This window comes from Crocodylus porosus, unplaced genomic scaffold (genome assembly GCF_001723895.1).
Source record: "Crocodylus porosus isolate Cpor-Errol unplaced genomic scaffold, CroPor_comp1, whole genome shotgun sequence".
NCBI classification, from domain to species: domain Eukaryota; kingdom Metazoa; phylum Chordata; order Crocodylia; family Crocodylidae; genus Crocodylus; species Crocodylus porosus.
In genome coordinates, this window is record NW_017728920.1 from 15,795,614 (window position 1) to 15,818,451 (window position 22,838).

General features: G+C 39.9%; 1 protein-coding gene across 1 annotated transcript in view; it reads left to right on the forward strand.

Annotated features, from left to right (window-relative positions):
* Positions 1 to 22,838, forward strand: part of PTEN (phosphatase and tensin homolog) — a 64,796-nt gene that overhangs the window by 38,150 nt on the left and 3,808 nt on the right. Inside the window, exons 4-8 of the mRNA XM_019538609.1 lie at positions 1,083 to 1,126; positions 5,764 to 6,002; positions 13,110 to 13,251; positions 15,132 to 15,298; positions 21,696 to 21,920. Coding sequence (XP_019394154.1) covers positions 1,083 to 1,126; positions 5,764 to 6,002; positions 13,110 to 13,251; positions 15,132 to 15,298; positions 21,696 to 21,920 — 817 coding nt within the window. The remainder of the gene's footprint in view (positions 1 to 1,082; positions 1,127 to 5,763; positions 6,003 to 13,109; positions 13,252 to 15,131; positions 15,299 to 21,695; positions 21,921 to 22,838) is intronic.

The window sequence follows — 22,838 nt, forward strand, 5'->3', positions numbered from 1 at the left end:
TCCCCCCAGACTTACCAGCCGGCCATTTCTCTCCAGTCTGCCAGGCTTGCATATCTGCATTTGGATCAGTATTGGCTGATATGGCTCATTATTAGTCAGCCATTGGTATTGACCCAAAAAATCTTTATTAGTACACCCCTAGTAAGAAGAGAAGTTGCACTGGATTTGCTATATCACCACAGCCCTACAGCTCCGACTGTCTCGCTGCTTAGTTTTGGCTGTTCTGTCTTTCGCAATGGCAGGTCATCTCACTGAAAAAAAATGCAGGAGACAAACTTGTTTGTTCATTTGGTTTTTTTATTGTGTTCCTTTGAGGTGTAAAACTGTGGTTTATCTCACCCACAGGACATCAGTACAGCTCAGGAAATATCCTTTACATGCTTTAGAAATTGCTAATTTTAGAAATTGGCAAATGTAGAACCTGAAGTAACCCACTGACCTTCATTGAAATCATGCATTGGACTTAACTTCCATAGCAGATGTGAAGTGTGAGAGAGTAGTACTGCAGTTGATATTTAGTTGTTCATCCCTTTATCAAGAGGGTACTGCTTGTCAGTCACCTACAGGGGGATCTGCACTGATACACAATTGAAAACGTTTACTTATGTTCTAGTAACGGTTCCGCAGATGTTGTCAGTGTGGATCCCGTGATCTTGCCTTCATTCTAGTTCATTAATGTGTTCTGAACAGAGAATCATGATCACTCCACTTTTTTTGGCCTTGGCACTGGAGTATGAGGAAACATAGTGTGTGTGAATAGCTCCGGTGAATGCTGCTTTTAAAAAGAACAATGAAAAATACCTTCTGATGTTGCATGAGACCTAGCAGTGGTATTAACACTGAATACCACTTGAAGAGTGGTAGTTACTGTGGGGTAAGCAACTGTTTCTCAGCTAGAAAATGTTATACAGCAATATATTCTAAATTTTATATGTAAAATCTAGCTGAGGTATTAAACTGTTCAGGTGATAGATGTGTGGTTTCTTTTGACTTATTGTCTTTCAAGGTGGCACAGACCCCATTAATGTGCATAAGATAAATATTTGTGTTGAATTCTAATATAATCCAACATTTCTTTTTAGATGTGCAGAAAGACATTATGACACCGCCAAATTTAATTGCAGAGGTAAGTTTGCACTGTCTGGTTTATTAATGTTAGATTTCTTTTCTAGAGTTACCTCTTTCTGAACTAATGAATAATGTTAAACTTAGGCTATTTGGGAAGGAGAAGAGTAATAACTAGAAATTCTACAGGGGGACATTTGTAGCAGTATTTGACAGTTTCTAAAAAGTGTAGTCTTCAGCAATTAACTGTTATGAGCTCAAGACAATTATTGCTACAATTTCAGCTTGGAAGCTGGAGTATGTCTATGGGAACAGACAATGCTAAGTTGCCTTCTAGAATCTCAGCTTTTGTTAAAATGTGGAAGCCTTTGTGGTATTACAATTCCAAAAAAGTCCTATAGAACATTAACAGAGTATAATTCATTTAATTGCTCTCTTTTTGTGTAATAGAGAAAACAAACAATGGCTTTGAGGTTTGAACTGTTCCATTTGCCTAAATGGGAGCTAATACATCTACCAGATGTTGTCATTAAGGCCCCATGACTGACATGTATGCCCGATTGCAAAAACTGTGCATCCTTCTGTGCCAGATGTGTATGGCAGGATGTGTGATTTTTTTTCTTTTTTGGGTGGGTTGGCCATAAAATCCCTCTGATCCCGGTCATATGACTGCAAGTATAGAGCCTGGCACCGGGACCCATCCAGTCCTGGTCCTGTTGGCGGCTTGTAGCCTGGCATCAGGAAATGAGTATCTCCATGCCAGGCTGTATGCATGTGTGCTCTGTTTAGGTTCTGAGGCACCATGAGTTTGTCTTTGGAGAGCATCTCCACTTTCTTAAGCTCATGCTGCCTCAGGGCCTTATAGACTTTCATTGCTTTGGGACCCTAAAAAAGCAGGTGGGTTGTATGCCTGCTTTTTTCAGTTCTCACAGTGCTTTACATCTGACATTGGGTAGCCTCTCTCCATTCTCGGGCACATGCTGTCCTGAGACAGTAAAAGAAAAGCAGGCATGCTGAGGCTTCCTGATGTCAGTCTCAAAGCACCCCAGTTTGGCTCTTCAGACCCAGACTTCTGGGCTGGGCTAGGCTGAGATGCTTGTGCTCTTACTAGGTGTCTGCATGACGTGTTCAAAGTTAAGTGCCATATTAATATGTAATAATTTTGTGGTTGGTTTGGCAGTTTATCGCGTCTTAAATATTTGTGTGTGTGGCATGTTGCCATTTACTGTGTGATTAACATGTTTTTCATATGTTAATCATATGAAAAAATTAATGTCTGCCAGGGATCTAAATGTCTATATACATGCATTTCAGCAATCTAGGCACCTAAGAAAAAAAAGGCTAAAGCTTGACACCAGTATTTCTGAGGGTGGGAGAAGGAGATGCAAAAGTGAAAATGATTAGGCCTTTGACTGCACATGATCAGAGAAGCATGGTTGCTTCCATTCTTATTTTCTGTTATGAAGAGTTCAATTTTCAGAAATCTAAGAAGTACTGATTTATTCAGATCTCTTCACTGCACATTAGATATTAATGCTTATGTCTCATCCCATTCACTCTGCCTGGCAAGGCCCTTACCAGTTACCTTAAGCTGAAGCAACTTGAAGACAAAGCAGAGTGGCACCTTCTATATTCACTAATCGAGAGAGGCATAAGATTTCATAAACATCATGCTTAATCAGTTACGAGACCATTCAGTTTTTCTGTTTGCCTGCCTTTTATCATTATAAAGCAGTGTTCTGCATTTGATGTATGAGTCTAACTCAAGGCTTCTCATTTCCTTTGCCCATCCCTGACAGAAAAGAAAACTGTAGTAAAGATCTTCAAAAAATAACTTAGAGTGCCAAGCAAGGGGGTATTTTGATGTCTTGATTTTTCAGAGCACAGATGTTAATCCAGGTCCTGAGTATTTCCCTCAATCCTAAAACATGGGATGGCAGGTCAGATCCAGCAGACTGAGCCATTTTATCTGACCTGCAGAGCTGGGTGACTTTTGCAGTACCTTGGCCAGCAGGAGAGTTTGGCCACAGCAGTGGAGTGAAGCAGCAGCACTGTGGAGAAGGGGTCCAGTGACCAAAGTGTGGGCTAAGTTGGAGTTGGCCCATACTTAAGGTTAAACAGCTGTATACTGTAAAAATATTGCCAACCCCCTAAAACTACTGTATAAAAGCTGTGCTTTACAAGGCATTTGTCCTCTTTGGACAGTGGGCTTTTGCCTACAGTTTGTGTAAGTCTCTAGGAAAAAGCTAGGTTTATATGGGGATCTAGTTATATCTTCAGTCTTTGTATGCTGTAGCTTTTCTCAGTTTGTTTCCATGCAGGGGTTTCCCCAGAATTTTTAACAGGTGGTGGAGGGGAGCCTGGACCTTTCTTTATTTCATGGTCTGGCTCTGAGACCATGTAAAGCTTCAGACTGTCCTGCTAGATAAATATAGCATCCCCCTCTTCCGCAATCCATGGTTGTATCTTCAGAGGATGCAGTTACTATACTTCTGGATTATTTTCTGCAAGGAAGGGTGCCCCTTCTGATCCCTGGAGAGATTCAGTTTTTGTGGCTCCTTCTTACAGTGACTGTGACTAGTTCCAGTTTAAGATATCCATGTACGTTTTTTAGCTAAATCTGAAATTGAATCTAAGTAGTTTATTTTTGCACTGCTACACTGAGTAGTGTTTAAAGAAGCATTTCAGCTTCCTTCTTACCTGTCTAAAGTACAAAAACAGCTTGGAGTGCCTTCTTATGCTGCTCTTGGAATATTTGGACTCTTCTATGCAAAACAGCTTAGTAATATGAAAATATACCCTTACAGTTTACGATCATTTCTTGAGCTGGATAAAAGCTTAATTTAATTCTGTAAAGTATTGTGGACCCTTCTATTTTATTTAGTGTTCATTTTCTGTTAGTTATCATTTCCCTTTTAGCTGGACTAGAAAATCAAGTGGATTTGTCTGAAGTGTCGGTGAATAAGCTGTCCATGCAAACTTTAAAAAAAAAAAAATACATGAGTGGTACTCTTCATAGTGCTAGAGTTACTTGTAAAATATCTCCTGGTTTCAACATAATTGTATATTTGCTCTTTTGTTTTATACCTTAAATAATCTCATTGCTTAGGAGAGAAGTTTACATAACCGGAACATATAATAAGTCGTTAAGCACAAATAACAAAACTAATGAATGCAAAGCCTTCTGCAAATTAAAGATTTATTTGTGTTTTATGTTGGCTAAAAAGGAAATAGAACTTCCAAATGACAGTTGTGGAATAAAGGCTTGTTGTAAGGCAGAGCTGCCCAACTTCCAGTAATCCATAGGCTGTACAAAGCATGGACTGCAGACTCAGGGGCTGCAAGCTGCACAGGCTTCATGACATGCAGACAGGTGGACAGGCCTCCTTCCCCACTTCCCTGCCCCCCCCCCATCTGTACATACCATTCCCTTACACAGGCAGCCTGGTTCCCTCTTCCTACAGGAGCAGCCCAGTCCCTTTCCCCAGCAGGTGCATAACGCAGGTGGTCATAGATTGCAAGTCCAGAAGTGACCTTGGAAGATCATTGGGTCCAGCCCCTTCCACCAAGCAGGAAAGATAACTGAGGGTCAGGTGACCCCAGCAAGGTCTTGAAGATTTCCAGGGTAGGCAATTGCACCACCTCTGGAGGGAGCTTATTACACAGTCTAGACACTGAAGAAGTTTTTCCTAATGTTGAGCCTGAATTGATCTTCCAGGAGTTTGTGGGCATTAATCCTGGTTTTCCCCTTGGGACCCCTGGTAAACAGTTGCTCACCCTTGATGTACTCCCCTAGTATAGTGGTAGGCTGCTACCAGGTCCCCTCTCAGCCTTCTTTTCCCTCAGGCTGAAGAGTCCCAGATCCCTCAGCCTTTCCTTGTATAGCTTGCCATGGTAAGACGCTTCTTTGGACTCTCTCAAGCTTGTCCATGTCCTTGTTAAAGTGTCATACCCAGAATTGGATGCAGTATTCCAGCTGCAGTCTCACCAGTGCTGAGTAGAGTGGAAGAATGACCTCCTTGGTTTTGCTGGAGATGCATTGATTGATGCATGCCAGGGTATTATGTGCCCTACTAGCTGCAGTGTCCCACTGCCAGCTCGTATTCATACTGTGGTCTGTTATTACCCCCTGTCCTACCTCCTGGTCCAACCCTCTCCTGCCGAGAGTGGGGAAAGGAAGGAAGAATCTGGTGGAGGAAGGAAGGAGCCCAGCAACTGTGGCAAGAGCAGCTTGTGGGGTGTGGAGGCTGGGTGGGTTACTAACTTTTCAGGGAGTTGCATGTAGACCATGGGACAGCAGTTGGACAGCCCTGTCACAAGGCATATTGTTGGATAGGAGCAAAATTGTTCTCAAGTTTGCCAAGGACACTGGGTTATACAACTAGAAAGCGGAGCATACATTTCAGTGTAATTATCTTTGTTGTACTTCCCTTGCATTTGGATAACACCAAACTTAATTGTGCATTTGTGAGGGAGTACACCATATACACTTAATAGTCTGCAGTGCTGAATAGCTTATAATTATGGATTTCAGAGTTATGCTCGTCAGATACACTTGTCAAACATACACAATCCATCCAGTTACCTGTCCATGATGTTTTTTACTAGTGTTTTTATAAAAGGTAGCCCATATAATAAAGCTAGTTAAAATCTCACATTTAAATTTATTGTATTGGAAATCTTTTTTTTCTATTACAGTTGCACAGTACCCTTTTGAAGACCATAACCCACCACAGTTAGAGCTTATCAAACCTTTTTGTGAAGATCTTGACCAATGGCTAAGTGAAGATGACAATCATGTTGCAGCAATCCACTGTAAAGCTGGAAAGGGACGAACTGGTGTAATGATTTGTGCATATTTGTTACATCGAGGCAAGTTTTTAAAGGCACAAGAAGCCCTAGACTTCTATGGAGAAGTAAGGACCAGAGACAAGAAGGTGAGTATTTTTCCTGTGCTTTTTCCACCTTCCTCCTATGCCTTGGGATATGCTTTCAACAAAGATTTTTTTGTGAGTAGTGTACCAAGATGTTGATTTACTGCTTGAATTGAATAACCCTTTGGTTTTAAAACTGTATGCTGCAAATTACTCCAAAGAATAATTAAAATAACAAGGTTAAAATCTGTTCCTAGTCTCTGATATTTAAGAGAAGTGATTGATTACTGCTCTTGCATATTTATCTCTTCAAAAGATGCTCTGCATTCTGTTAATAAAAATTGGTGGATGGTGATTTAACTTGCCTTTTAAACTGTTTCAACCCAGTTGGAAGATAGGACTGTTGTAGTTTTGTATCCTCCTGAGACCTGCTGCTGCTTTTTACTTACAGTGCTTCTTGTGTTTTAATATTGAACCACCTGTACAATATCCATTTTGCTTTAACTATCAGCATAACTTTTTGCTTCTGTTTTACTTGGCTTCTGTTCCTTAAGAATGCAATTTTTAATCTAGTAAGCTATGCTGCTAACTGCATCCAGTTTGTCTGATGGAGTACATCACTATTTGCTTGCTTATACCAGGCCTTCAATAACAAGAATTCCTTGTTTCAAAGAAGTAGTAATGATAGAAAATTCTTCTGACTTTTTAACCCCATGTCAGACCTCATAGCAGCCTTATTTAAGATTGTATGGTACAATTGGGTCTTTGTTTCCCCTGACTGTGACCATCTCTTGTTGATGACCATTTTTTTCTTTTCTTTCCCCCCCCCCCCTCAGTTTTCTAATCTGTATTTTTCCCAGCTACATTGGGGTTTGTCTTATGATCTTAAATGAGCTGTCTTCCCTTTTTTTCTTTTTTGTATACTGATAAAGTACTTAAGAGAGACATATACCCTTTGAATGTCAGATTCAGGCCTTTCTGGGGCAAGTCTCAGAATTACTGTAACATTGCACAAAAATATTCATCTCTGTGTTTAGCTCTCTAATAAGCACCTGCATTCTATTGGGTGGATGGCCTAAGATTCTTTCTTGGGATGTCTTTTAAGGAACTAACAAGGCTAGCTGATCCATGAGAAAGCAGATTAAACCGGCCTGTGATTGGTTAGCATTGTTTTTAGCATATTAGATGGCTGCTCTAGCGATCTTTAGATTGGTAAACGAATCTAGTTCCTTGGGCTTCTCTGCAAACCCCAGAATTGTTTCTGTGACTCGAGTTTAAACACCCTCCCCCCCAAAAAAGGTAGAAACTTCTAAAGGCTAATTGCCTCCACACATGCTCTTATACAGAAATTCACCCCAAACCCAATAAGCTTAACTTTGGGTATTAAGAAAATGGGTTCAATATAAATCTTTTGAATGGACATATTGGAATAACTTGAATTTGAAATGGTATTTCAGAATGGTTAGTCAGGTACTGTGCTTCATTTGAACAGTGTTTTGGGTGTCACTGTAAAAAATAAGTAGTCTCTGACCAAAATACCTGCAACCCACATGTAAATTATGTTCTTCAGTCAGTTTTTTTTGATTTTCCATCATAAAATTGGAAGGCAGATCCTGAATATTAAATCTGTTGTCTTACAGAATATATGCTTAAGTAGTTATGTACATCACATCAGGAAACATACAGTTCTAAAAAACAGCTACTTTTAATTATTTTTGGAGAAGGATAATGAAATTCTACATGAAAGGAGGGAAATAAAATTATTAATTTGTAATGCTAGGGATACATTGTGTTTTATTTGATCTGGTAGCTGAAAGGTTTAGTTAACTTGGGCTGTGTAATCTTGAATTTAAGCTTTCTGTGCTTAAGCTCCCCTTCTCTGATTTAAAAAAAAATAATCCAAATTGGGTAACTAATATTAGAAATACTGTTTATAGATGAGTTTCATCTTAAAATGTAGATCCAGAAGTTATTTTTATACATATATCTATTATAGATCTGTTTTATCTCCTGCACTGCTCTCCAGAGAATATTGAAGTTTTTTGTAGGCAACAGTCTTAACAGACTTCTTGTCCTAAGTAAAAGGCCTCAAAAGACCCACGCTTTGCTCAAAGGTGATCAAATACCTTTCCCCATTTGAACAAAGATCAAAACTTACAGGATTAAGGAAAACTGACACTTTAATTTGATGCTAAATTACTTGGTGCTATGGTTACAAGGTACCAAGATGTTTGTAGATTGTCCAGAGAATGGTGCAAGTACTAGTAAATGATACATTTTGTGGCTAAGGTGCAAAATAAATTATCCACTCACAGATCTAGTGGCACTGAGATAATGTAGGTGGCAAACAGTAGTCTAATTGTAAGAAGAAGTTTAACTCTAACTGGTCAGGAGTACTGTCTCCAGTACTCGTATTGCAACTCCCTTTAAGCCTTCTGGAAAAGGAAACTTTCCAGGATGCTTTACTGTATCAGACAAATGACAGATGCTGAAACTAGGTTACAGTTTTCTGGGCAAAAGTCGGGTAGCATTCTACCTTATCCGTTTTCCTCCTGTATAATGCTGTGGTGGAAAAAAGGCCTTCCAGCCATCAGCAAAATATAGTTTTTAAAAGGGAGTTTTTCAGGTTGTCCTGTCTTGTGCTGGAGCCATTCCAGTTTAGTTAAAAGTATTCTGATTTATTAAATACTTTGTCTTCAGAGCTAGCAGAGTAAGCGTGAAGTCCCCTGCATAAAACTTGATGGATTGACATTTCTATCATGAAATCAGTCTAACACTTCTCAAGGAAAATGGGAAAGGGGAAACAGATTAGAAGTGAGTGTTTAAATTACCAGATACCTGATACTACATAGAATTAGTATCATTTCCCCTGGAAAGGGGTTTAGTTATGTACCCTATTCTTTTAAACATAGGCAAGCAGATGGCAGGGAGGGACAAAAGAATTGTGTGTTTATACCATCAGAGTTGATTATTTCAGGAGATCCATTACCTCCTTATTTCCATTCCAAAATAAAATTCTGTTTTATCCAGTATCTTATCAAAGAAACTTCTGGGGTGGTTTGGCATTGAGAAGGCGCATGTTTTCTGTACTGTTTTAGCTTAATAGATGCAGGTTTGGTTCTAGATGGAAGTGACCGTGGAAATGTTTTTAGCAGAGGTTTCCCTTCAAGGGATGTATGCCATCCATTCCACCTGACTTTTGAGGAATAGCTCTGGATGCCCTGGCGTTGACATCATGATTATGTTAAATATAGTCCTGTCTGAATAAGCAGATGAAAAATTATGTTCTGAAATCATGTTAGAATGGCTGTGATTGGGTACCTGACTTTATTCAGTGTCCAGTATATCAGAACTGATGTCTGATAGACCAGTCTAAGATTTCAGTGCACTTTTGGATTACGTCTTCTGTTAAATTTGGTGTCCTGAATTTGTCTACACCTTCAGTTTTCTGCTGATATTACTACCTCAGTGGAGTACCTACAGAGGACTGTGTAGTCAAGACTTGCAAAGGCTTTGCTGTTCTTGATATGCTGTCTGTGCTATAGTGAAAAAGAAAGAGCAGCAACATACTTTGATTCAGTTCAGGAAATACCAGTTAGCAGTCAGAGATTACATGTCAATGTTTTTGAAACTTGAGATTTTGCATTCAAGTGTCACTTACTTTTGTTCAGTTCTAAAAACTGACACCTAAACAACTTACCTATAATTATTAAAAACGTGTCTAGTTGGACAATTCCAGGTCCTTCAAAGAGTAATATAGACTTTATTTTTTTTCTATCCATATTCAAGAAAGAACAGGCATACCAGAGACTTCGTGGCAATTTTTGAGTTTTTAATAATATGATACCACTTCATTAAATCTTTCCTCAGGGATGCTGAACAAATTCACATTAATATAGCATAGCTATTTGGGTATATAATAAGCCTGTACAAAGCAGTAAATATTTGATTCGGATTCAGTTGGTTTGGACGATCAGTGATTCGGTGATTCAGATCACTGTCCCGATGCAATTCAGCCAATTTGAATCCGGAGATTCAGCCATAGACTATACAGGCAGCAGTCCTCAACAACGCTGAACATAGATGCCTCCAGCTGGTAAGTCTGTGGTGGGCAGATTGGGGAAGAAAAGGGACATGTGGGGGGCAGATCAGTGCCCCCACAGCGAGGGAGGGATTGGGGCTGGGACAAGCTGCCCAGCTGGGATGGGGAGACACGGGACTGAAGGAGTGGGGCTTCCGCCACTGAACTGCCAGTCTGGGAGGGCATGGGAGCAGGTGTGTGCCTCTGGATCTGCATGGGGTGGGCTGGGCCAGGCTGTGCTCCGGATGGGTGGGGGAAAGCGCTGGGGAGCAGGGGCTATGCCCTCCCACTGCTCACCCAGCTGGGGCAGGGAGGTGTGGGATGGTGCTGCTGTGCTGCCTTGGATAACCGGTGCACAGCAGCAGAAGCGGCTTCAGCCTCCCTGCTCCTCCCCACCCCAGCTGGGCGAGCAGCAGCAGGGCATGGGGGCGGGCACATGCATCCAGATTGGAGTGGGGCTGGCGGCAGAGGCTATGGGGAATTTTAGGGTGGCTGCAGCCACCCTGTAGCCCCTGCTCCACTGTGTTCTGTGGGGCAGGTGGAGCCAGGACTGCTCCGTGCAGAGCCAGGGCTGTTTTGCAGGGTAGGCGGAACTGGGGCTAGCCACCTGGAGCATAGCCCTGGATCCATCTGCCCTGTGGAGTGTAGCTTGGTGGTGGGTGACTGGGGCTTGCCACCCAGAGCGCAGTCCAGTCCAGTCTACCCCATGCAGATCTGGGGGCACACGCCCACTTCTACGCCCTCCTGGACTGGTGGAGTACAGTGGCGGGTACCGCCCTCCCCAAGTCTCGTGCCCCCTCCTGGCCCAGATGGGCAGCTTGTCCCAGCCCCAATCCGTCACTCGTTGTGAGGGCATTGATCTGCCCCTTCCCTCTGCCCACCACAACATACTAATTAGCTGGAGGCACCTGTGTCCAATGTTGTCGAGGACTGCTGCCTGTATATAGTCTGTGGCTGAATCTTCGAATCAGTGCCAAATCTCTCTGAATAGATTTGGAGGCTTCCGATTCAATATGGACCTTTTAATGGGTCTCCTGATTCAATTTAGATTTGGTGATTTGGTTGCTGAATCAGGCTGAGTTTCCTCTGAATCGATTTGACTACCAAAGCTTCACACAACCCTAATATAAAGGGCTGTCTCTGTTGGGAATCGGGGAGACCATTTGATTTGGAGTATAGTGTCACATGGACTGAGAAAAGATTGGTTTCTGTTTGAGATACCAATCTGGCACTTGGCTTATGTAGTATTTCACCATCAACATGTTGTGGCTTTGCTCCAGAAATTAGGTGATATAAGAAGAGGAAACTTCTTACTTGTATTTTTTTTTTTCTTCCCAAACTGAAACTCTGCTCAGCTGCTTGTTTGTTATTTTGGATTGTTTCCAAATTTTAAAGTTCAGGTTCAGTGGAAGATCTAAAAGCTACTTTAAGATAGTGTTTTGATAAGGCAACTACTTGAGGTAACACATTTTCCCAAAATCTTGTGTGTTGAGTAGGCTGTTTAGATTGCAGGTTTCAGAAAGCCAGTGTTTAGGTCCTGTAGGAAAAATTCAATTTTATGAAATATTAGGATCGTTTTAGAGGATAAGGAGCCTTATTTTTTATAACCTTTTCATAAAGGGAAAAACTACTTAACGGCCAGATGCTGTGTACCTCTTTAGGATGGAGGTATTTGCTGAATTAATACATTTTAAGGAGTTCTTTGTGCTCTGCAGTGTAAAGCTGCTGCTTTATAAAGGTAGCGTTCTGAGTGTTTTACTTCAACATTGTCCTGTTCATTAAGACCAGTGTGTGGGCCTGTTTATGAAATATTAGTTCAGAAATATTTGCAATTTTTCTTTGTTTTAGTTTGAAAATGCACTACCTGAATCTGTATGTTAATCAGTTCCACAATATAGAGTGGATAGGTACTGTATGTTATAAAAGTTCTACAGGAATTTGACTCTGATTGTCACTTACAATTTATTCCACTTTTCAGAAAAAAGTTGTAACTTGTACTGGTGCATTTCAGTTTAAAATCACTGTTAAAATATTACTTTATTCCTTGACTCTAGTTTTTCTAAGCATATTTTTGGTTCAGTATTTTTAAATGTAATTTAGTTAAACAGTCCTGCACTGACAGGGATTTTGGGATAGGTGGCCTATTCTACCTTCTTTCCATTTTGAACTTAATGAAACTTTTTGAAAAGGGTTTCATAATGGGAAAATTTTGCAGAACTACAAATGAAAGTGTTATTAGGAACTGTGGTTAGAATACACTACCGACTTAAAATGTAGTGAGAACTTAATATCTGTAGTGGGTCTCTAAAAATAAACAAACTTAAAATATGGCAAGTGCAAGAGGTCTTCCCAATAAATACTCTGTTACTAATAAGGGACTAAAGTTGTATGTTTTTTAGAAAAACAGATTTCAGTGCAACCTATCAAGCCTCTTACTATTTATGTCAGTTTAGCATACAGAATGAGAAAGTTTATGTTCTGAAGCTTTTTAACCTCCTACCAGTTGTGGAACTGGCAATAGGTAGTATGCACAAGACCTAGTAATGAGCAAGATTTGAAAAACCTTTTGCACAACAAGTGTGCATATTTTGAGTGAATGGTGTAAGTTAGTATTTTCTTTGTATAGTGCTTTGCTCTTTGCCTAGGTGAACTGGCTGCCTGCTTGAAAAGAAGAAAATGATTTTTCACTGTCACTGCTGGATTTTGGCTTTGCGCTAACATATTTTTAGGTACCTTGCTAGGATTTGGGGCCAGTAATAAAGAAATTGTCATTAAGGGTATGTCTGCTGTGGTCTCGCATGTTTTGTTGTAAAGCAGGTCTGTGCTTGAGGTTCCTTTCTCCTGTGACTACACAGCTACCAATACCTAAGCTAGCTAGTATATAGCTTGCTTGGCCACTTCTGCACTATTTTGCAGTCACTTCTACATACCGTGTTTAATTTTTGTCTCCCATATGACACCTTTTTTCACTCGTATTGGTCTGGTTGAGATAATTAAGTTCTAAAGTAATAGGCAGGAGCCAGTTGCTGTGAAGTATTAATGAATGGTTTTGACTAATTTTTGAAGTTTTGGGCTTCCCTTTTATTTAGGGAGTAACTATTCCCAGTCAGAGACGCTATGTGTATTACTATAGCTACTTGTTAAAGAATCACCTGGATTACAGACCAGTGGCACTGCTGTTTCACAAGATGATGTTTGAAACAATTCCAATGTTCAGTGGCGGAACTTGCAGTAAGTACTATTAATCTTTTCTCTTTTTTGCTTGCACAGTATTCAAGGTATTCATTTCTATACACTATTTTACATGGATCTTTGGAACAGAAACATTTTATACCAATACAATGTAAAACTAGATTGTCATATTTTAGGATGTCAGATCATAGTACTTAGGGTTGGAAGGGACCTAAACAGGTCATCAGGTCCAACCCCTTGCCCCAGGGAGGAACGGGTGCTGGGATCGTATCACCCCAGCCAAATATGTGTCGAGCCTCCTCTTGAAGACCCTCAAGATAGAAGAGAGCAACACCTCACTTGGGAGCCCATTCCAGAGCCTGGCAGCCCTAACTGTAAAGTAATGTCTCCTGATGTCCAGTCTGAACCTTCTCTAACAATTTGTGGCCGTTATTCCTACATGTTTCAGTGTATGTGTTTAGAGATTAGACTCAGATGTTCCTTAATATTCCTTCTGATCCTTCTGTGATAGAGAGTCATGTTTAACTACTTCAGATTGCTAGAATCTGTTGGGTTTAAACGTGGCAAGATCCATGCACTTTCATTCTTCTAAAGCTAGTTAATAGAGGTTTGTGTAGCATAGCTGAGAACTTGCTTTATCCCTTTTTTTAAATAGATGCTATTTGATTTAAACATTTTCCACTCAAAAATTTAATGTGAGGTATACCAGCTATCTTCTGCCCTAGGTAATCTTAAATCCTTGGATTTTTTTAGAATGTGGATATTTTGAAAATTCCTGTTGAAAAATGATGTTTTGCTTCTCTGAATGATATGTTTGTTTTCATGTGGAAACGAGATCCCATGACTGAGAAACTAACTCAAGACTAAAATTGTTAATTCTTCTGGATATTTTATGCCTACTGCCCTCTTTCTAAAGGAGAAGCTTATAGGAAAAAAAAGTCTATAAATGATATTATCATCTGTAACTATGATGTATGTAAGCAAATTGCCTTGAAACAAATTTGATATAAAACCTGTATTCACCTGTTTGTGCTCATAAAGACTAAATTTCAGAGTAGTAATTGCACTGTGCATTTGTTTTGTTAATGTTTGAAAGTTGCTTTCCACTCTTTCAGTGCTGGCATTATAGTAGTGGGCAATTAACAGTGGAATTTGAAACGAGCATAGCCTCCTGAGTTATCTGAACTAATGTTGTTGCAACATGCAACCTGGACATGCACAGAAATGAGAGCGGGTAGGGGGAGTCAATAGCAGGGTTCTGTAGAAACTAAACTAGTCTAGTTAGTAAGAAAAGGAGGCAAAAAGATGGCAAAAAATGATGATTTTATGGATGCATATAAACACCAGTTGTTTGGGCATTTTAGTTTGTTCCCCCCCCCCCCCTTTTTTTTTTCCAGCCACAGACAAAATTTAGGCCTTGTGATGGAATATTTTAACTTTGTTTTGTTTTAGTCAGCATTATAGCAGCCTGCATATTAGTTATAAGTGTGTACTTCTGTCTGCACCAGGTAAAAGTTACTGTATAAGACAAATGTTTTAAAATATTATGATGCAAACTTCTTCAAAGAAGGAAGTCTAAAAACTTGTTGCAACATTCATAATAGTTGTTTTTGTATAATGTTAACATTAAATATTCTTAATGTGTAAAAGTAATTGACTGTTCTCTCTGTAGTTTCAATTCAAGATATGAAAGCTAAGTTGTTGTGGGGTCCTGAATCTTCACCAGCAGAAACTGTTTCAGGACAGATTTTTTTTTTCTATCAACGGTCCCTGGTGTCATTGTCATTGAGTTTGAAGTTTTGGTTAGAAAACTTTGTGGGGGCAAATTTTAGTTTATTCTGATTTAACCGTCTTGGTCAGATCTTGACAGATGATAATACTAATGGGGAAATTATACCACTTTGTGTTTTACCATGCAGATCCTCAGTTTGTGGTGTACCAGCTAAAAGTAAAGATATTCACCTCCCCTTCAGGACCCTCAAGACGTGAAGACAAATATATGTACTTTGAATTCCCTCAACCATTGCCGGTGTGTGGTGATATCAAGGTGGAGTTCTTCCACAAACAGAACAAGATGTTGAAAAAGGTTTGTTCTTAGTACGGAAAATACTATCAAGCAGAATCAAGAAGGGGAGGGTTGTGTTGCAGATCTTGAATTCAGGAGCTATTTTTGGAAAAGTGGCAATGAAAAGTTGAATCCTTGGATCTCTTGTTTGCCAGAGTTCTGAATCTAGATTCTGGATTGTCTGCCTTTTACTCCTACGGCAGAAATAAAATCATGCTTTTTTTTGTGTTGGATTAATTTTAGGTACTACTTCACATGAATACTTCTCCATTTTGAAATACTGGCAGGTACCTGAGATTTTAGTTTGTGTTCCATTTAGTCACAGGTAAAATAAGGCTTTTTGACCTGTACAAGGAAGGGAAATTTGAGGAGCGGAGATTAGAAAGTCAAGATACAAGATAAGTGTTTTAAGTAATTTAAAACAGTGTTTGCCAACCTTTTCCAGCCCAAGGCACACTTGCATTAATAAACATTTTCCACAGCACACCTGCTAAGGCATTCCCCATCCTCATACTTATTGTAGCTCATCACCATGGCAAAATTCTGTGGCACAGCTGTTCATTTCTGATGGCAAACTTTTGTGCTGCGGCGCACTGGTTGGGAAACACTGACTTTAAAACACTTGCATGTCGTTTATAACAAAGTCTTTGTTTGCCCCTCATGATTATCATTGTTTTATAGTAGCATGATCTTATATACATTATTTAATGATAATGGAGGTAGTTTCCTCTGCCTAGAGGAGCTTAGAATCTAAGTTAATATAACAGAAAGACAAGAAAATATGGGAGCGGATTAGGAGAGAGGCAACTGCATATACTGTAACAATATACATTTATAAAATGAAAAACGATTAATGTGACAATCATTTTATAATTGAATGTATGGATCTTCTGAGGGGTATAATGGTTATTATTAGTCATTGTTGGATAAGTAAACTGAGTGGCAAAGCTATGAATAACTTAGGCATGTTATTCCAAACAAATACTAAGTTATATGCTGGTACTCCAAGTCTTGCATTTGCCCTGCATACTGATTTATTATTGATGTTTGAATTAACAGATTTTTAATCAAACATTATTCCTAAACCTGTTAAACCAGGTGTCTTAATTCTTCCGTGTGAAAATATATGGCTCAGAGAACTATCTAGAGGTGCACCAATACGTAGGCCCAATATTTCATCAGCACTGATGTAAAGAAAATTGAGTGTATTGGAAATCGGCCTTTTTTTTTTTTTTTTTTTTTTTTTTTTTTGCCTGTTGTGGCCAATAAATGCTCCGTGCCTGCACACAGCCGCAACACAGCATGTAGGCGGTGAGGAGTGCAAATGGGCAGCTTGGAGAGCTGCATCCAGCTGATAAGTCTGTTGTGGTGGAAGGGGAAGGGGCTGGGGGGCACAGATCGGGGCCCCTGTGGTGAGGGAGAGCATGGGGTTGGGGCTGGGCTGTGCTCAGGGTGAATGGCAGCAGTGCTTGGGGGTGTTTTAGCCACCCCAAAACTTGCCATAGCCCCCCAACCCCTCTCCCAGTGCCACTGCCATGCCAAGCCCAGCCCAGGTCCCACCCGGTCTCAGGCTGCAGTGGCAGTCCACCTTCACCCTGCACAGATCCAGGGGTACACCATGTCCTTCTGGGGTGTGTGCAGCAGTGAGAGCCGGCCTCCCGCCCCACACCCCCCAAATGAGCCATGGCTTGGTCCAGTGCCCTACCCCAGCTGAGCAGCACCTGCCCCAGCCCCACTCCATCCCTCACTTCAGGAGTCTTGATCTTCCCCCTCCCCCACGCCTTTTCCCTTCCCCCTCCCTTTCCAGCACAACAGACTTACCAGCTGGACACTGCTCTTCAAGCTGCCAGGCTGCTATTTTCTATTGGAAATCAGATTGGTATCAGCCAATATGCCTCTTTAAAAATTGGCTATCACTTTTGGCCCCCAAAATCTCTATTGGTGCACCCCTAGAACTATCCCAGTTTCTCAAACTACTGTAGCTATTTGCATACCACATGCAACTTCCTTTTCCTTCACCAATCAGCCCTCTATAATCAAGGGTTACCTCTTAAGTGAGGAATTTTCTTCACTGGAATAGAAGCATGAAGATGCTGTGCTTCAAGTTGTCTGCCAGCTTCTCTGTCCCTGCTAACTGGCAGAAAGGGTGCAGTCCAATGTTAACCTTTTCACAGCCATTTTCAAAACTCTGCTCTACCCATGCTGCACCATAATCAGGTGGCTTTGGCTGGAGCAGGGTTCCCTGATTCGCACTGCAGGCAAGAAGAAGCAATGATGGCAGCTGGGTCCTCCTTTGAGCCGGATCATTCCAGCCTTCCTATGGGAAAATATTGCTGAGCCTGTGTAGGAGATTCTACACCTGAGAATCTGCTGAATTAGGCTTGTTTATAGCCTCAGTCAAGAGATGGGAGAGAATTATTAAAGCAGTCCCCAACAGCTGCTTGCAGATAATAGCACAAGTGCTTGTTTACCTTCAGATCTTTCTAATACTAAAGTCCCATAAAGTCCTGTCATATTCCACTTATTTAATCCTTCTACAGTTCACTAAAGAACACAAACTGAATTGCCAGCACTGTGTAGACATGCAATAGAGTAATTTTTATAACTATGTAGGTAGATACCTCCCCAGTGCATCTAGTAGTTACCAAAGTCAGCAGCTGGCTAAAGTGGAAACTAACTAAAGTAATGGTGAAAGATTTGTTACCTCTTTTTAGTGCCCTAAACTATCAAATTCATCAGGTCTGGGATGATTAAATCAGTCCACAGAATTTGCTGTTCTCTGTTTATGCCAAAATAGTGTGGTATAAACATATCTGCTTCAGAGATTCTGACAGAACCTCATGCCATCGGATGCAGAGCTGGTAAAGGAAATAAACACTTGTGACATCCAGGTTGGAAAACTACAGCCCATAAAAATAGAAAAGGAGTAGGGCACTAGAAAAGAAGAATCAGTCACTAAATACTCAGCAGCCTATCTGTTCATTAACACACGTTGCTATAAATGCTTCCTCAGGTTATCTGCTCTGCATTGATTTCCTATTAAGAACTAAATGCTGTTCAAAACCTTCCACGATACTCAACCTTTTCCATATCAGAAAGTTTGTTTTTACATGCGTGGTCTCTTGTAAAATAAGGGAACATTGAATAGCTTAATATAGGAGGCTGATCTAATATGAGTTTGAAACTAAGATGCACATCAGCAAGGGATAGCAGTAATAATAACTGGCAATAACTATTGATGTATTTTTAAGAAGGAAATACAAATTTAGTCAATTTCTTCATTTTCTTTAAGTGTCTGTTTTGTCATAAATACATGCCCGTGCCCTTGCACCTATGATCTCAAAAAGCTAGTCAAGTTGTTTGTATTGCTGTGGTTGGAAAGGAAATAAAAGTAAGTGCTCAGATGGTACTGTAGAAACCAAGAAGGAGACAAGCAAGGAAATAGAGGAAGAAGATTGCAATACTTAAAACTTCTTAGCGTGAAACTGAAGACCATATGAAAGCTCACTTGCTTGGAGGCAAAGCCTCTGATTTCTGCCTCGGGGGAGCTTCTAGCAGTTATTTGCAATGTTACCACATTCCGCACCATACTTCTATAAAAGATCATTGTTTGACTTTCGCCTCCAAAAAAAGAATTACATTTTGGATTTTCCACACTATTATTTACTTTTAAGGTAACAAGCCAAACTTTTCACCTGTGTGAACAGGCCTTTTTAGGGTATCCTGTTTTGGCTAACGGGAAGATTTTTTTGCATGGCGTTTTAGCCCTGAATGCTCTATTAAAGTAACATAAGAAGTGGGAAGCTTGCAGAAGAATTGGTGAGTTGCCTAGATTACCATGGTACGATGCAGACACTACTAAGATTCTCTAGATGAATTTTTAAATTAATCAGTGCCCCTCCCAGAGGGTAGCAAGGAACTGTCTCTCTGACCTGTTCTGTCTTTGTTTTATTTTTGTTTTGTTTTTCCCTTCAGTCTTTATCCTTTTCATCTAGCAGCTCAGCTGTTTTTGCTCTTCTCAAAGGAGTCCCTTCTGAATAATTTAAGAACTAGAAATAAGAAACACTTGAAGGCTGGCAGGGTATCTGGTTCACACACTCTTCCTCAGGGGTTGTCAACCTCTGGCTGGCAGGCCAGATCCGACATGTGGTTGGGGGGTGATCAGTGGCATATGCCAGCAGGGATCACAGAAGGAGCTCCCCAAAGATCCTACTTTCTGCTGCATGACTCTCTTATGGGCGTGTTCCTGTGTCTGACTCTACCACTTGCCTGATATGCCCCCACCCCACTCCAGACCTACGTGCTCTCTACCCTTGTTGCTGAATTTTCCCCTTGGAATGGCTGTTGACAACAAGAATCTACAGTGCTTGGTGATGACAATAAGCAGCGACTGGGGTGGAGCGAGCAAAAGTGCTGGTCCTGGGAGCAAGGGACAGGCAGTTTGCAGCAGTGGCTTGGTCGCAAACTGCAGCCCATCTTTCATAAAGGTTTCCACCCCCTGCTGTACCTTGCAAGGCCTAGATTTAAGACTCCTGAAAAATATTGTCAAAAAAGTCAAAACCATAGCAAAATATGGTTTTGAAGTCCAAAATCATAGCAAAATTGTAGTTTTGCTTGCTGTAGACTTTAACTTGGATGTATTCAAAGAATATTTTCACTAACTTGAAAGAATTTATCTCCAGAAGTGTTGAAATATTGCTTGCATTATAGAAAATACTTGTTTTAATATGAAAGTAAGATACTTTTTTGAAGCTTTTTTTTTCCCCCTATCCAGTTGTGTGGCATGGTTAATAGCCTCTTTAAAAGAAATTCATGTTAGAGTGAAAATTAGCTAGCTAATTGTCCATAAAAGCTGTTCTGACAACTAAAGATCTACCAGTTTGCTTTTCTGACAGAAGCTGAGCCTTTTCTTCTCAATGATAGCAGTCTGCACACATGCCTAAAAGGTAGTTAAATACATGCATATAAAAGTGATTTCAATTGTTAAATGGCCAGAAAAGGTTAATGAAACCAGGGTTGCAGAAATGAAACCCTAAAGCCATGAAATAACTTGTATTTTGTACATATGTATGTTGTTATCTGAGCATTAACCAAACTGTAGTGAGATTTACTCAGTAAGAGTACATTTTATCCTTTTGCTTACATTTTATTCTGAATATGGGAAGATCCATTTCGGGCTTTATGGTAGAAGATTCAAGAGGAAAATGAATTTGCATTTGTCATGGTGGATTTCAGGGTGAGAAGCAGTCTGAGATTGCCAGGACCTAGCCCACTAAACATGCTTGATATCTTTTGGTCCGGTCTGGTCTTGGTTGTCCAGAATGTAGAAAACCACATATGGAAAAAGATGCAGGAGTTTTCAGCATATACCACATAAATATGTGCATAGTGGACTTCTAATTTTCTTCAGAGACTAAATTTGGTCATGGACAGTTTTTGTTACTGCCTGCTAAAAGGTGCATGTGAAACAAGCACCTGTGAGTGCACTACAACACCTCCAGCAACAGGCTATGTAATCTCACTGATTTAACATGAATGGTAATTTACAAATCTGAGGCCTGGTTTAAGTATTTAGATTACATTTTTATGCTGCAGTTCTATGATACAATATAAGATGGGGGCGGGGGGAAGGTTTGCAGGTAACTAACTGTCAGGTACTCAGTATATGTAAGAAAGTGTCCCAGTCTTCGTTGGAGCAGTAGAAATGTCAGTAAATTTGGATATCTAAGTAAATGTTATAAATTATTAGTTTTCCTTTTTTGTACACAAGCTCTGCAAATACCTGGCTTCCTACTCATCACATGCATCAGAAAGCACTTGACTAGTGAAATGATTTACATAAGGAAAACTAATTTTGTTGCTGATTTTATTATTGAATGATGTTTGTTTACCACCACACGTATTTTCATATAAAAAATAAAGGGAAACAGAGCATTTTGTTGCCTAGAAAACTAATACTAATTACAGAACAGAGCCCTTTGTGGATTAGCAGTGCTACTGAGCAAAGTAGGCCTGTATACTCATCAGCTTCAGAAAGAAGCTACTTATTTCACTGCGTATATAGAATTAAATGACTCTTTTTTTCCAGGTAAATTTTAGCTTGGTGCTTCTTGCTGCTTGCATTCAGTTTTAATCAACTTTGTAGATCTAGACTTTTGATTTACAAAAGACTTTCAGGAAGAAATGAAAATGACTTCTATAAAAATATTTAACTGAGGAAAAGCCATATGGTTAATGCAGATTCATCTGCATTGTGTAAAACTAAAACAGTGAGTAGACTATTATGGGGTGTCATCTTGGTATTGTTTAAACCATTTTCCCCGAAAACAAGTAAATAGATTTGCACATGACAGTTATGCCACTGATAAATATTAATACAAGCTTTTTTTTTTCTTCCTCCCCACATTCTACCCACCAGGACAAAATGTTTCACTTCTGGGTAAATACATTCTTCATAGGACTGGATGAAAATTTGGACAAAGTAGAAAATGGAAGTCTAGTTGGAGATCAGGAACTTGATGGTATTTTCAGTACAGAGCGCTCAGATAATGATAAGGAATATCTAATCCTTACGTTAACAAAAAATGATCTAGACAAGGCAAATAAAGACAAAGCCAACAGATATTTCTCTCCAAATTTCAAGGTCAGTATATTTCAAAAAACAAAATAAATAGAGCTTGAAGAGCTTGCAATGTACTGCATTATCTAGGAACAGCTTGTTAGCTAGATACCCTTTTAGACTGAGACAGGATAATTCCATTTGGATTTGCCGTTGTTTAACAAAAGTTTTCCAGTGTTTGAAGTTTTTTTGTTTCTTACTAGTAACTGATATTAGAATAATTACAGTAAAGGTAAGTCAAAATAGTTGCAGCTTTTCATATGATGTCTTTCGGAATGATATATTTAGGATAAACGTGCTCATCCCTTCAAACTGAAAGAGCCATTTTGGAGTAGAGTAGAAAACCTGATAGCTGCACTGTCTTCAGTGTTGCTAGTACTTCCACCCTGTGAGGTATCACTGGCTCCTGAGTTGATGCGCCAGGGTGATCAATGAGTGGGATTCTTTACTTGTTGTTCATTGACTTGGTTCTGTTCATGAAATTGAATGTCTTGTTTATACCAGGGGAAATAAACAGTTCTCTGGACATTTTAGCATCTCCGTGTTGCTTATAAAACACCTTTCATGTCTGTACAGATACTGCAAATTAATATTAAATGGAGTGTGAAAAATAATGGAAGTCACAGGTAACATTGTATCAGACAGTTTGGAGTAGACTTGATTTTAGCAAAAGATTGCTGGTGGCCAAAAGATTACTCCTTTGATTCATCAAATACTATTCCATCTACTGTCGTCTTCTGTACACTGAGTTTATTACAAAATCTATAGCTTACTGCTGTGGTAGTTGTTAGAAACAATGGTCATTGCAGTTGAAAATCTTAACAGCTGTGTTGTTTCATATTTCCATAATGTGGGAATGTGAAACCCCTTGTGCTGAACTTGCTGGGGTTATTTAACCCCAGCAGTCTTTTATGCCAGAGCAGAAGGGCTGGACTCAGTGGT